This window comes from Harpegnathos saltator, unplaced genomic scaffold (genome assembly GCF_003227715.2).
Source record: "Harpegnathos saltator strain DR-91 unplaced genomic scaffold, Hsal_v8.6 scaffold10, whole genome shotgun sequence".
NCBI classification, from domain to species: Eukaryota; Metazoa; Arthropoda; class Insecta; order Hymenoptera; family Formicidae; genus Harpegnathos; species Harpegnathos saltator.
Window position 1 is genome coordinate 875,524 of NW_020229873.1, and position 14,680 is coordinate 890,203.

Consider the following 14,680-nt stretch of genomic DNA (forward strand, 5'->3'; position numbering starts at 1 on the left):
AGCATCGCGCAGCCGCCCCGCGCCTAGTTACCTCGTCGCAGTCGTTCGTAAACATTCATAAAGAAGATTCTTTTGTCAAACGCGAAGTCGCAGATGCGGCACCGTCATTTGTCACCTCACGCACGCGATCCTCTTATCCGTTACGACACTCATCGTGAGATACGTTCGTACTCATTTATAAAAATTTCTCGAATATAACTAAAAATCTAGTTCCTCGCACGCAGCACGGTCGTGAGCGGCGCGCGCAGCGCGGTGTGAAACGGCAGGGCCGAGCAAGGGGCAAGGGACAGGCGGCGCGATAGAGGGAGAAGGACAGTTGAAATAAGTTGACCCTTATCTCCGCGCTCGAGCGCGCCCGTTCCGCTCGCAACTCCCGGTGACACGGAAACGATACGCTATATCGTCGTCGTCGTCGTCGTCATCGCCACCACCGCCGCCACCGTCGCCGTCGCCGTCGCCGTCGAGCGAGCTGTGCTTACACGCTGAGTTGTACTACGCCTCGTAACCGCCGACCGTGTAACCGCGCGCCGCGGTAAACTGTGTGCTGTAAAGGTCCCGTGCATACCGCACGCTCTTTTTCCTCTCGACGTCGTCGTCCAGTCGTGTAGTTTGCGCCGATGCGTTGATACGTACGCGAGAACAGGCGAGTATAATGGTCTGATCGCGGTCTCAACATGACTGTGGACTTCGCCGACTACTTTTGGGTGAGTGTCTGTCGTCTCGTCTTTCTCCATTCTCTGTTTCTTTCCGTCTCTCGCGTCACGCGTCTCGCGTCTCGCGTCTGCCTCACTCTGTCTCTTCAACGGCCGATCGTTGCGAAACGTCACTCTCGTGCGTGCAAATTTAGGTTATGTCGTGGGAGAACGTATACCATCCACCGTGACCTCGCCGTGATTCTTCTCGGCCCTCGCCCTGTCCCCCTCCCTTGCCGCGCGATCGTTACCCCTCTCGGTCGTCTGCCACGGCGATGCGATGTACGCGGTGCACTCATCAACGAGTCTCTTTCCTCTCGATCGCTCGTTCTCTTTCTCACTCTCTTTTTCACTCTCTCTTTTCTCTCTCTCTCTCTCTCTTCTCTCTCTCTCTCTCTCTCTCTCTCTCTCTCTCTCTCTCTCTTTCTCTTTTCTCTCTCTCTTTCTCTTTTCTCTCTCTCTCTCTCTTTTCTCTCTCTCTCTCTTCTCTCTCTCTCTCTCTCTCTCTCTCTCTCTCTCTCTTCCTCTTTCTCTTTCTCTTTCGTTATTCGCATCTCTTGAGACGTCTTGCTGACTTCACCTTTTTCTCTTCTCTCCCTCCTTCTGTTTCTTTTCGTTCTCACACACGTTTACGGTACTTACGCGTCGTATTATACTTCGTGAGCGTCAAGCGTGTAATGTAAAAATACGAGAAAAATAGACGATTCATTCTGGCGATGCACGATGACATGACATGTGCACCGCGTTTTTATTTTCGCAGCCTCGTAATGACAGTATACGAATGCAAAGTAAGGATGTACGAGCGGTGTACGAGCAACACCTGCCGTCGTGTCGGTTTCTCCATATTTGCATCTCCGTCACGCAGTTAGTCTTCTTTAATTGTGAGAATATTCGTGCTTCTTTTCCTAATGACGTTCAGCGACGGTCTTCAAACCGAGTAAATAAAAGAAATCACTGAAAGGATATGTTGGAGAAGAAACCTCATCTCACAAACAAACGGGAAATATTTATAAAAACTCTCATGTGCATATATGTCCTGCGTATTAAAGGATTATTTTTATTCTCTTAAATGTACCACAAGTTAACATGTGAGAACTGATATATATTTATCTTTGCCTCTTTGCCAGGCAGCGCGCTGCATTATACCGATAAGATAGTCGTCGTTTCCTTTTACAAAACACGTTATCCTGGTTATTGGAGATTATTTTGAAATTAATATAAAACCGCCGCATTTATGAATGTACACGCAACGCATCGCTCGGGAACAAATCGCAGAACTTTCGCGCTATAGTAAAAAGAAAAGATTGTTATATTGATTGTCGCGAGTAATTGGTACAATAGGATGACAAGAGTAATAATATATAATGACAGCTTATTGCGGCGGTGTCACTCTAGACTTCTGCCTGATGTGAGTTTACTGCACGATCAGGGTTCAAGTGTTAAATGGCTAAGTGGCCTTAAGTACTGTATCAACGTATATCTTGAAGCCGCGATATTCTAATTAGGAGAAAAATTTTCGTACAATCGAGAGTGCTCTCTCTCTCTCTCTCTCTTTCTCTCTCGTACGGACGAAAATATAACATTCCATGTGAATTTCTTATTCAAAAGCTTTTCCTCTCTGTTATTCTTTAAATAAACTCCTCAAACCTCTGAAGCAAATTATATGTGCGTGTGTGTGTGTGTGTGTGTGTCATTACATATCAATACATTACATATCAGTTAATCCCGACACAATTTAAACCGATTTAAGAACGACTGAAATCGGAGAAAACAGAGAGAGAGAGAGAGAGAGAGAGAGAGAGAGAGAGAGAGAGAGAGAGAGAAAATCGGTTTGCAATATATCTGTCTGATTGTGCGATCAAGAATGTTACTGAAATGGCATTTTCTTTCTTTCATTATTCAAGGGCGAAAAGAACAATGGATTTGACGTGTTGTATCATAACATGAAGCATGGTGTGGTTGCCAGTAAGGAATTGGCTGAATTTTTACGAGAAAGGTCAGCCATAGAGGAGAACAATTATAAGCTGCTTAGTAAAGTAGCGAAACAAGCTAGCAATAGCACGCAAGGATCGTTCGCACCTGTATGGGCCGCTCTAAGAGGTGCTGCTGAGAAACTTGCCGGTTTGCATTTGCAAATGGCCCAGCGGGTCACCGAACTCATAAAAGATGTGTCGAAATACGCGGATGAGCTACACAAGAAGCATAAGGCTGTACGTACGTCGCCGTCTGTTTATTCCGGTCACGATTACTCGTTGTTTATTCGACTAATAAATTTATTTTCCTTCGTTTATTCGATCACACGGCCTCGGAGCGAAGTTACGCGCACGCGGAGCGTTATCTCGCCGCTCACGATTATTGTGCTTCGTTATAGAATATTTGATGTCTCGTGTATTATCGGTAACCGCCCACAATCGGGTCAGTGAGTTCCCTCATTGTCGTACAAATGATTCGACTGTGGTCTGCTGATACGCAGAGAGAGAGAGAGAGAGAGAGAGAGAGAGAGAGAGAGAGAGAGAGAGAGAGAGAGAGAGAGAGAGAGAGAGAGAGAGAGAGAGAGAGAGAGTCCTATCTGTCAGGATACGCGTCTACGTGTGTAGTAGTGAAATGCGGTTGCGTAGTAATTTACTTGTTTGCGCGCAGACGAAAGTATCTCAAGTAGATGTAGATTGACTCTTTGTTAGATGGTCCTAATATTGCTCGAATATCCAGGTGAAGGAAGAAGAGTCCTCTACCTTGGAAGTTGTACAAAATATTCAGAGTATTACGGTGACATTGCACAAAGCGAAAGACATGTGTATGCAAAAGGGTCTCGAGTTAGAGAAATTGAGGAAGGACAATGCCAGTCAGAGGGAGTTGGAGAAGGCGGAAGTCAAGTTCAAAAAGGCTCAGGACGACTACAAGGCTCTAGTGGACAAGTACACGGTCATACGGAACGACTTCGAGACGAAAATGACACAGGCATGCCGGGTATTGTGATGCCACGATTTATAAATCATAAAACATCGTAACCACCCGAGATGATAATCGGTCGGGAACCGGCAGATCAAGCGAGACGTGTTATAATCGGTCTGTTTTCTCTCTTTCCATACCCAAGCGATTCCAAGACGTGGAGGAGACACACTTGAAACACATGAAGGAATTTTTAAACACATACGCCGACGTATTACAAAGCAATCACGAGCAGGTCGGCCAGGTACACATTGACTTTAAGCGGCAGTGCATCGACTTGACGGTGGAGAAACTATTAGAGCGGTTCGTTCAAAGTAAATACACAGGTTTCGAAAAGCCAGGTAAAAACGGATCTCATCTGTTATCTCGGTATCCCGATTTCGCGGTTGCGTCCAGTCGCGGTTCAACGCCCGTCGTATAACGGCCACTGTGTAAACCAGGTGTGATCGAGTACGAAGAGGTCATGACGAGCTTGGCGGAAATGACCGGCCACGCGCAGTCCGAGGGAGGAGGCGTAGAAACACCTAAGGAAACGTCAAAGGGAGCCAATGGAGAAACAGGCGTAGCCGGTAACAGTCACAGTTCAAAGAAAGATCAGGGATTAAAGGGGGAAGGTTTGAGGGTGGACGGGGAAAGGGGGAGGGTACTGGAAAAGGATAGAGAAAAAGAAAAACAGAAGGAAAAGGACAGGGAACTGTCACATGCGCAAGCCACCAAGGCTTCCCGCCGTACTACCTCGCTACTCAACCTGTTCATGTCCAACTCCCAGGGTAGGTCTCATTGAAGTTATGTAGATTTTTCGAGATCTTATTATCTCTTTAATTGCGATAGTTTCGACCTACCTTGGCCTGATGCAATGTGTGTGTGTGTGTGTATGTGTGTGCGTGTGTGTGGAGATCTCTTATCTCGGTAAAGAGACATATTTCTTTTCCTTTCCGTATTTCTTGGAACTCGTGTTTTGTATGTTTTGTTGTACCGATCTCTGCGACATGACGACCGTGTGTAATCACGCGGAGAACAAAAGTAATTTGCGATCAGTTCTGGCAAATTTGATCCCTCGTTTCGTTCTGTGTGAAGAAACGTTCGCGGTACGTGTCGACTCATTGGCATACATTGCACACGTCTCGGTAGGGTTGTTCTGCTATTTTTTTTTTTTTTATTTATATCGTCAGTACCATGTCATTGTGGTATCACGTATACACTCGCTCAATTTAATTGCAGCACTCAATCACAGATATGTCAGTTCGAATAAAATGTGCGATACAGTTTTATCAACATTTTTACGCTTATGTGGTTGTTGTGTTATTACTGCTTATGCGTAACGATCTCTAACATTAGGTGGAGGATGGCATACAGAACACACTGTGTTCCAGGGGGTTTTTTTCACCAGTCTTGATTTCAATTTGATTCGATTTTTCACATAGAAGCGTACTTTAGACAAATATATATTTAATACATTTATTTTATACTCACATGTGGGAAGCAAATATGACAAAGAGCAAAACGATGGATTCGTAAGTTGTTGCTTATGCGATCGATCATCGAGAAGTTTACCAATCATATTTTCACGTCACGTTTGTCACCTTCTTATTTTACGCAATTACTGTATTCCTCCTCTAACTTTTGATTACATACATTATTCGTGCACACAATAATTACTCTTGTACATGGGATTGCAATTTACACTTATCTAGGTAAACAGCCACATCGGTTTAGATGATCGCTTAGTTGTACTCGTAAAATCTCATTTTACCCCTCTGGAACGCGCTCTTATGCCACTGAAAGTGCAAAGGTCGATAAAATTCCAATCACAGTATAGCTAACGTGCGCGTATAGCAATGCAGAGTGTGAAAGAAAGGCCGTCATGAACGGCAAAGCATTGAGAGACGTGAGCGATGAGTGTTGTTTCAGACAAACAGAGGCAAGCAGGCTCCGGTTCGGCACCTGCCACTCCTCAAGGGAACCTGCCTCCTGCTGTTCCACCTCCCAGCATCTCCAGGAACCCTCTCAGAGGATCTAAATGTAACAGCTTACATTGTGATTACCTGTACCTCCAACCGTACTCCCTCACTTTAGCATACCTGCATTAAACTATTTCGCTGCAACTGACGTTAGCCGAGCACGACTCGAAAGTGAACGTGCTGCTCTCTGTCTCTCTCTCTCTCTCTCTCTCTCTCCCTCTCTCTCTCTCTCTCTCTCTCTCTCACTATCTTTCTCTCTACTCGATCTTCGCTGACACGAAATGATTAACGATCGTCCTTCTATTCGTACAGTTTCTCTGTTTATCTATCTCGTCTCCTTTACGTTTCGCTGACGACAGTTTGAACGGTACAAAACGCGAGGTAACTTGTCGTGCACTCGTTATTCTTCTATTATTTCTTCTTTCTATCGCCTACACGATTGTCACACACCATCTGATAGTCTTGTCCAGACATTTTGTACATATTAGCCCGAATATGATTGGTCAGTGATCAATCTGAATAAAAGATGTAAAAGTGTGCGTGTAGCCGCAAATATTCCTTAGTCATAAACTCGCACGTTCCAGGTTTTGCGATATTTCAATGCGAAGATATTCCTTCTCTCTTCTTCTAACTTTCCCATAGCATGATGTATTTGACCAATCTTATTCGAACGTTCCTCCATAGTGAACCTTTACTTTTTCTGTATTTTCATATTTTTTGTTGTTGTCTCTCTTTCTTTCTCTCTTTTTTTATGTGATGCTCGGTGACAGTGATATTATTTCTTATTTAATTACTTTTTACATATAAATAATCTGCTGACTTACAGTGGTTGCGCGTATTATGGTTCCTCCACTCTGCACACTCTTAGAACAGCAGTGTACGTATACTAACTTTGTCTAATCGCTTTAAATTAATGTTACATTCAGCTGCAAAGACACACTACATAAGCTGATTGATCAATAAGAAATGAATCTCATCGTAAATATTTACCTCGATGTAACATTAATTTACACTGCCTTTGTAACGCACACATGTAAAATATTTCTTCGTTTGAGCGTATTTTCGCGAGTAAGATAAGAGTCTCGTCGCGAAAATACCTCAGGCAAAAGGAAGAAATATTTTTCGTTAAAACTCTTCTAACGTATTAAAAGACGCTTGCATAGAAACTAGGCATCTAGCGTTAGAAGTACATAGAAATCTAACGAGTAATTATTTTCGTTCTCTTTCTCTCTACAAGGTTTCATCTATAAATTGTTTTTCTAACAATCATGTGTGTATAAACATATCCAGTTACGAGAAACACGATTTGCCCATTGACGATCTTACACATCCACGATAAAGGAATACACACACAGAGAGAACGATTTAGTTGAATTTAACAAATGCTTATTTGGAATAGTCCAAATAAATTTTTTGATTGGTCGAACGAAGTTTTGTTTGACGCAACAAAAATATTTTGTTGCAGCTTAGTTCCAACGAAATGTTTTTGTTGCGTCAAACAAAATTTTGTTCGATCAATCAAAAAATTTATTTCGACTATTCCAAATAAGCATTTGTTAGATTCAACTAAATCGTTTTCTCTGTGCACAAGATATTCGTAGAATATCCTCACACACACACACACACACACACACACACACACACACAGTCGAATTTGTAATATCGAAGTTCTGCAATATCTAAGACGCGTCCGGTCTGTCTCTTTGTTCCTTTCTTTCGTAAAAAAGAGGGTGCGGATGTTCGACGCAGAATTACAAACTCGTAGTAATTTTCAGAATCGGTGATGTAAAAGATGAGACAGAACGACGAGACTATAACATAAGTCATGCGACACAAAATTCAGAAGGGAAGCACTCATAAAACCGCGTGTAATCCGCGGTAATATAATCTCATTTTCACGCGTTGTGTTACACGAGCTATCCAAATCAGCTTACACATATACTGTACTAATGGCACGTCATTAATATGTCCAATTGTACGGATGATCATCAAAATCTGCATCTTGCATTGGTCTTTCGAAGTTCATTTTAACGACGGTGTAGTGAGACGTAAGAAAACAGAGCAAATAATGAGTAAACTAAGGGAGTTGGACTTGAATAATGTTGAAAGACAAGTGTGGGGTTGGCTACTGACGGGGCCTCAGGTGAGCCGTTTTTTAATAAGATTCATAATTTGCATGGCTCACGTTCTTCTTTTTTTTTTATCTAGTTGTTACGTTTATTTTCCAAGTGTAGGAGAAGTCCCTCTTTTTTATCTTTTTTTTTTCTTTTTCTTTTTTTTTGTTCTTATCATTATAGCGTGATATGATTCTGCAAGCAACTACCTCGAGCTACCTATGTTTCTCATCTATGACGATCGTTATTTCTTTTTTTTTTTTTTCATCTTCCATAGCACCCACCGCCAACGTCTACGTTGATTTCGAACGTTAGATATTGTACGCTCCTTTTCTTATCTTTCGAACATCTCTCTTTCTCTCTCTTTCGATCTCACTCTTCTGAACGTTTGTTGTGGCCGTTCGCCTCAAATGCCCGAAATGACCTTTGTGCATGCATAATAAAACGTTACATTTGCTTGCAGAAAATATATTTCTCCGCGTGCTAATCTTCCAAAGTGACGCACGAGGAAGAGCGTGCTGTCAAGACTGCGATTTTACAGTGTATCTCTGTAGGTTTTGGTAATTGTTAGAAAAACAATTTAAGAAGAGATTAGGCGACGCAGACTAGTAGGACTTTTGATGGTGGTGGTGGCGTTGGGGTACCCTTTCGTACTCTTTCTACTAATGTGACCGTGCTATCTATTGCCAAATTTTCTGTTCTGTACTTCACTCTTCTGCCATCTGCATTTCATTTGACATAGGTATTGACTTATGTTGTTAGTGGCCTCGCAGAATGCTGATATGCATTTCCTTGAAGGGTGTAACTCCCGCCGAATATCGGCAATCACAGTTACTTACAATCTCGCATTTTATGCAATTTATACGTCATTCAAATCGGTGTTATATATTCTTGTCGATATCTACGTGACAGATTGAAGTCCGCCGCAATGGAATTTATATCAGCATTATCGGTGAATGCGAAAGTCAATTAGTTAGCTTAGAAATGCATCAGCTAGTTCTGGATACGACGTCCGTTTTAATTTGTCTTGTATTAGATTGCTATTCGATCACGTTGTGCTACGTTTCGAACACTTGGAAAGTAAATTGAACCTCTCATTTTTTTCATCGGATTATAAATATACGGTGCGTATCGTCGTCGAGACCAGCAATAACGTCGAGGTGAAATCGTGCTTGATAGTAGCCCATGTTCACACGCAAAGAAAGTGCTCGCGTACGAGTCGCACACCGTATATTTATACGTCATTTAGATCCGTATAGTAATGCAGCTGTGCATAGTTTTGTTTCGCTTCTTTTTTTTTCTTTTTCTTTTTATTTCGTTTATGTATAATTTAATTACGAGAAATACCTCATGGCATTTTCTTAATATTGAGATCAGTTTCTTTTTTTTTTTTTTTTTTTGCTACGTTTCACTGATCATAGTACAACTGGAATAGTATCGTGGTAGTATTGTGAATCATAGAAGAGCATAATTTCCTTCGTGCGGAATCCTATCTGCGGTGCGCGGTGTCACGCAAATTACAAGAATAGATTTTAGAATTGATAGATGTGAATACACATAGAGTATATCCGTAGGATATTATTAGTAGGATTAGACTCAAGGATCGTGATTTCGTGATAAAGTTTCACGTTCAGTTCCGCAGATATTGAGAATTCTTCTAGATCGTGATAGCTGTAAGAGCAATTTGTGTTACATAAGTACGTACTTATAAGTAGCTAGTACAGCATACACCGCAATCCGTCCTATTGTCTACATTTGGGATATCCACGGCCAACAGGGTTTCTCCGCAGCAGAAGAGAGAAGCGGAAGGAGAAGAAGGCGAAGAAGAAGAAGGACCTCGTGGAAACGAGCAGCAATAAAGAAGAAAAGTCTGACCTGTCAGTATATGCATGCACAGCAGACCTAGTGCACATAGAGTCAGTTTCACAACCAGCACAATCGGGTCGCGCTGTAAACGAACATACGTGCATTATGCATTTCTCATTTGTCGGTATCGCAATTCGAACACTGCAATTCGAAAATGTCCGGAATTAAACATGCATTCTCGTTGGATGTGAATCTCAGACTTGGAACTGACTTCCCCCGCCGAAAGTTTTGCGTTCTTTTTCACTTTGTGTAATCACACAAGCCGCAGTCTTTGTTCGTCTCTTTTGTCTCATCTCACGAATGCAATAATTTCACTTGGCATGCTTCTGGCACTGAGAAAGAATTTACTTGTACAATGCACTGGGCCTGCTGGAACTATCGAAAGTACATTACCTTAAACGTTCCCTGTCACGACACGCGATAGGGAAGACAAGGACGACAGCAGGAAGTCCGAGACACCAACGCCGGAGGTAGACGAGGATGGTTTTTGCATCAGACCGAAGCCGGATCCATGGGAGAACGAGAAGGGCTTCTACTCGAGCTCGGACACTGACTCGGAGGACGAGAGGGAGCGCAAGATCCGAGTGGAGATAAAGCCTCTCAGCAACGGCGGTGCACCCATGAGCGCCAGCGTGGATGAATTGAGGGCGACAGTGGAAAATCTGTCTTTATCACCTGCGCCAACAGTGAGTTGTTTTGTGCAGTGAAATCTCGTATCGCATGCGTTACATTCTAATCGCGCAACCGAAAACAATGTACATCATGTACATGTGTGCTTTAAAAATATTCCAAAGATCCTAATGCACCATGAGGAAGATATCTCACTAACTAACTAAAAAGCAAGTTTTGCAAATAGCATATATTTCTGTTACCTTTTGATCAATTTTCTCTGGATTAAGATGGTTCATTTTATTTTATTAGTCACAAATGCAAAAATGAAAAAATATACTTCTATTTTTTCTCTTTTAATTAATTTCTTCAGAAATAAAATATTTTATTTTAATCGCAAATAAAAGAGCTTTCTTTAGTGACTATCTTTTTCAAATAAATCTTTTCTGTATCAAATTATAGCAATCATCTATATGAGATTTTTGCACAAAAAATATTATCTTCTCTCGGTTGTATTGGCGATTTTCAGAACAATCTGTAAACGTAATTATTGAAAAATGATTTCTCGCACAAAGTCTCCCTATTCATCTGACGATGCCTCGTGTTCGAACAGGGACGTAGAGAATCGAATACCGATTCCGATCATCACATGAAAAGGTCTCAGTCAGTGTCACAGCAATTAGGAGGTAAGCCAAGCTCAGATTTACTTGGCCTAAACTTGTTCAATCCTAGCAGTACGCCGTCGAGCGCGTCGACACCGACCGGCAGTCACCCTTACGCCCCGCTGCAAAGTCCACCGCCGCCTTCCACGTCACCTACCCCGCAGCCACCGCCGCCGCAGTCTGCGCCGCCTACACACCCCCACACTCGATTTCCAGGTAGGTCTCATTAACGAGCTTATCTGCTCGCTCGCCTGAGAGATATAGCTCGATTATATAGCAGAACGCATCGAGCTATGGAAATAGTGAATAGAGTTATATCCTTATGCGAGGCAAAAATGAGCTTGCATATTCGAGGTGTAAACCGCGAAGATAAATTACGCAAGCTTGTGCTAACAGGAATTATCAATCTGCTTCATTATCGCGTTAATTCGTGTTCATCTTGATTTACGTTATAATAATATTATAATTCAATATGTCAATTATATCAATGATCTGCTTCCAGATGGCGATCTGTTCTCGGAGGTGGGCGATATCACGCCTGCTCTACCTCCGAAGCAATCCGCGTCCTCGACGCCGACGGGTTCGATCGTGATACCCAGGCCGCCGTCGCGAAGAGGCGAGGGTCCTTCGTCACGGGGCAGGATGTCACCTGCCACCATATCTCGTGCCGACAGCGTGGCCAGTCTGGAGTTTCGCACGGCCGGCGTAGGTGTGGGATCCTCGAGAGGACCATCTCCACTTACGATCGGCCTTGCCGACACTATCCCATTAGCGGTGGCGTTCCACGAGATCGTACATTCCTACTTTCGAGGCACGGACGAGACCCGGTGTCAGGTGAAGCTCAACGGCGACATGATGCTCTCGTTCCCCGCTGGCATCGTCGCGGTTCTTGCGAACAATCCCAATCCGGCCAAGTTGACCTTTCGTGTGCGGAACACCAACAGGTTGGAAAGACTGTTACCGAACAACCAACTCATCAGCATGTGAGTTATCGCGTTGTCTTCGCGTTGTCGACTTGTCTTCAAGATATCGCTCGTACTCGAGGACGCGATGGCGCACATGAGAAACATGTGTGTGGTGCTTTCAGGGACGCAACGCAGACTACGGTCGACAGTACAATCTTCGAATTCAACATGAGTGCCTTAACTACGTTACTACGGCGGCAAGCTGAACAGAACCCCTCGGCCTCGTATTTCAACGTGGACATTCTCAAGTACCAAATCAAGTGCAAGGAGGGCGCCGGCTCCTGTCCTTTCCAGTTGGTCGCATATTGGAAGTGCGAGACCACCCATACCGATCTCAAGGTATAAATACATGACAAACCTCTGATGATCCGCTCTGATAATCAGTTTTTATCGCAAGCGGTGTATCGCATATCTCTGATCGTCTGATCTCACCTAATCGAATCGAATCATATTATACTCCAGATCGATTACAAATATAACAGTCGCGCTATGGCCTCGCCGAGTCCTCTGCTGAATCTTCACGTGGCGGCACCGATCGACGGTGGTTTCAAGTCGCTCAACAGCAAACCACCGGCGCAATGGTTACCCGACACGAATCGAGTGTTATGGAAATTTACGGAGCTGTCGCAGCACAGCGAGGGTAACGGAGTGGGTTCCCTGAAGGCGCGAGTCGAGCTGGAGCATGGTCCGGGTAATCAGGGCACGATATTTACCCAATTTAATTGCGAGGGGACTACACTGTCAGGCGTCGAGTTCGAGCTTGTGGGCTCCGGTTACAGATTGAGCTTGGTGAAACGAAAATTCGTGTCTGGTATGTAACTATTCTCGTTGATTAGATAAGATTGTCAGAGTCGGCTGATAAAACACGTAACTTTTCATAAATAACTTCCCCAACTCTCTGACAGTTATTATCGTCGCTCCCGAAGCGAGCTCCCGATCGCGAACGAAGAATCAACAAAAAATGGGCGAACGGACGAAAAAAACTTGATTGTTTCAGGAAAATACATATGTGACGGGGATTCAGACACGCGTAGCAGATACGCCGCGCCGCCATCCAACGTCGATTGACGACTTCCAGAATGGGCACCTCAATGGGAGACTGAGCCCATTTAATACTGGTACTTGCTTAATCATTCACTGCCCATATCACGACTATCAATCGTTCATAGTCTGTACGCGTGTGGAGAAGGCTGTTGGATACCAAAGTGTGCGCGCTTGTTAAGGCTCTCAAATGGCTCCTTCTATAAAGGTCGTGTTCGTAAACGTATGCAGGAAAGACAGACTGTATGAACAAAGCCGGCAAGGTGATAACGCCTTTTCTGGCGAAGCGTGTCTGGTATCTCCGTTTAGATTTGAACTGCACTGAACGCGCTCGCGCTCAGAGGTGTTTGTTTGTGCTGGTGCGCGCGCACGCGCGATATTCTATCTTGATGGGAGCAGTCGCAAAATTTACGGGTAGGGATTATGCTCGGCGTTAAATGCGCTCCGACAATATGGACCGATGTGATGATTTCGTGGCTATAGGACAAACAATTAAACATAGAAACAATTAAAGCGTAGATCTGGCTTGGTAAAAGTCACGCGTTACCTGACGATGAACGACGTTCTACATATGTGTTTTATAACTTGTATATTTTTTAATTTTTTATATATTTCACGCTAGGATATACTATTTTAATGAGATTTATACGCGATACAACACGATCACACAATCTTGTCCGCGGTGCGAAAGTAGTTTCGCGCAGAAGAAGAAAGATTCTTTGGTGTCCAGCATACTTCCCTGCTGCACGATTCCCGCCATTTAATTCTCTCGACATAAAATCAAAATGAGTCGCGACGTTTCCTTTGCGTTTCTCAGTCTCGCTCCACTTTGAAGAGGGAAAAAGTACAGTACAACACTCGATCGTTAGTAGACCTTTTCGTTTTGTTAGTACAGACGAGGCATATTAACATATATTGCACTGTTGATGACCATGCGGGATAAGGAAACGTGTAAGAACGTCGTAGAAACACCGTTGTAAACACCGTTTGACTACGCATATGTATAGTAGCATTTATACTTTGCACAGAAAAGGGCGTATGTGTTGCTCGCGCGAGTCTCTCGGCGAGAAGATCTGTGTGTATGTTCTTAGTTTATTTTCATACACGCGAAACGAGAGTATTAATAATGACTCGCGTGCGAACACGATAAAACTGTCTTACCGTATATGAAATGACGAAAGCGAGCGAATAAGTTAGGTAGCGAGCGAGAGAGAGGGAGAGAATGAGAAAAAATTTAAATCAACGATACTTTTTTAAATGTAGCACGTTCGATGCGAGACGAATCAAATACGGTTCTGTATTTTTGAACGTTTAAAGGCTAAAAAACAATTTCGATGTCGATAACAGGATAGCAGTAGGTAAATATATATATATATATAGATATATATATATAGATTGACGAACGAGAAGGGAAATCGTTCATCTCTAAATGTTTCAAACTGACGGAGTCTTTCTAGTATTATACGTAAACGCGCGCTGAAAGTTTCCTATCTCTATTGCGATTGTGAGATCGTTCCGTTTGTCGTCCACGAGGGACGCTCTCGTTATAGTTATCACACTTGTTCACCACGGTCACCACGGTCGCTTTTCTAACGCGGGCCGATCAATTGCGAGATCCTTTACGTTATGAAGTATTATTGATAAGACGTTGTTGAGGCGTTTCATACGAAACATCGATTTCTTGGCGCGAGCCAATCTTTAAGCCTGATGGCACATTCGAACAGGATTCCTTATTCGCGTCAATAATTGATCAGCGTTGAGCAATTATTGATCAATTTTGGCGATTATTTCGTAGAGATCTCGGATTGCATATCGGGTATC

General features: G+C 43.3%; 1 protein-coding gene across 9 annotated transcripts; it reads left to right on the top strand.

The window, feature by feature from the left end:
- Nucleotides 1-33: 33 nt before the first annotated feature.
- Nucleotides 34-13,344, top strand: LOC105190228 (F-BAR domain only protein 2). Of its 9 annotated transcripts, XM_025296961.1 has the most exons (15): nucleotides 34-704; nucleotides 2,597-2,902; nucleotides 3,402-3,659; nucleotides 3,787-3,982; nucleotides 4,082-4,411; nucleotides 5,553-5,663; nucleotides 6,429-6,479; nucleotides 9,494-9,593; nucleotides 10,007-10,268; nucleotides 10,805-10,854; nucleotides 10,927-11,069; nucleotides 11,356-11,836; nucleotides 11,941-12,157; nucleotides 12,281-12,629; nucleotides 12,816-13,344. In XM_025296961.1, the coding sequence occupies exons 1-15, from the start codon at nucleotides 675-677 to the stop codon at nucleotides 12,884-12,886; spliced, it is 2,955 nt and encodes a 984-aa protein (XP_025152746.1). In that variant the 5' UTR covers nucleotides 34-674; the 3' UTR covers nucleotides 12,887-13,344. The 9 variants fall into 9 exon arrangements, with proteins under 9 accessions (XP_025152746.1, XP_025152728.1, XP_025152736.1 ...); XM_025296943.1 differs by having other exon boundaries at nucleotides 10,805-11,069; XM_025296951.1 differs by having other exon boundaries at nucleotides 9,494-9,584; nucleotides 10,805-11,069.
- Nucleotides 13,345-14,680: the final 1,336 nt, after the last annotated feature.

Excerpts from the sequence above, each read along its gene's own strand:
- LOC105190228 (XM_025296943.1), top strand. The coding sequence starts at position 675 with ATGACTGTGGACTTCGCCGACTACTTTTGG. Across the intron at positions 705-2,596 it reads ACTTCGCCGACTACTTTTGG|GGCGAAAAGAACAATGGATT; the intron begins GTGAGTGTCTGT and ends TCATTATTCAAG. Across the intron at positions 9,594-10,006 it reads AAAGAAGAAAAGTCTGACCT|GGAAGACAAGGACGACAGCA; the intron begins GTCAGTATATGC and ends GACACGCGATAG.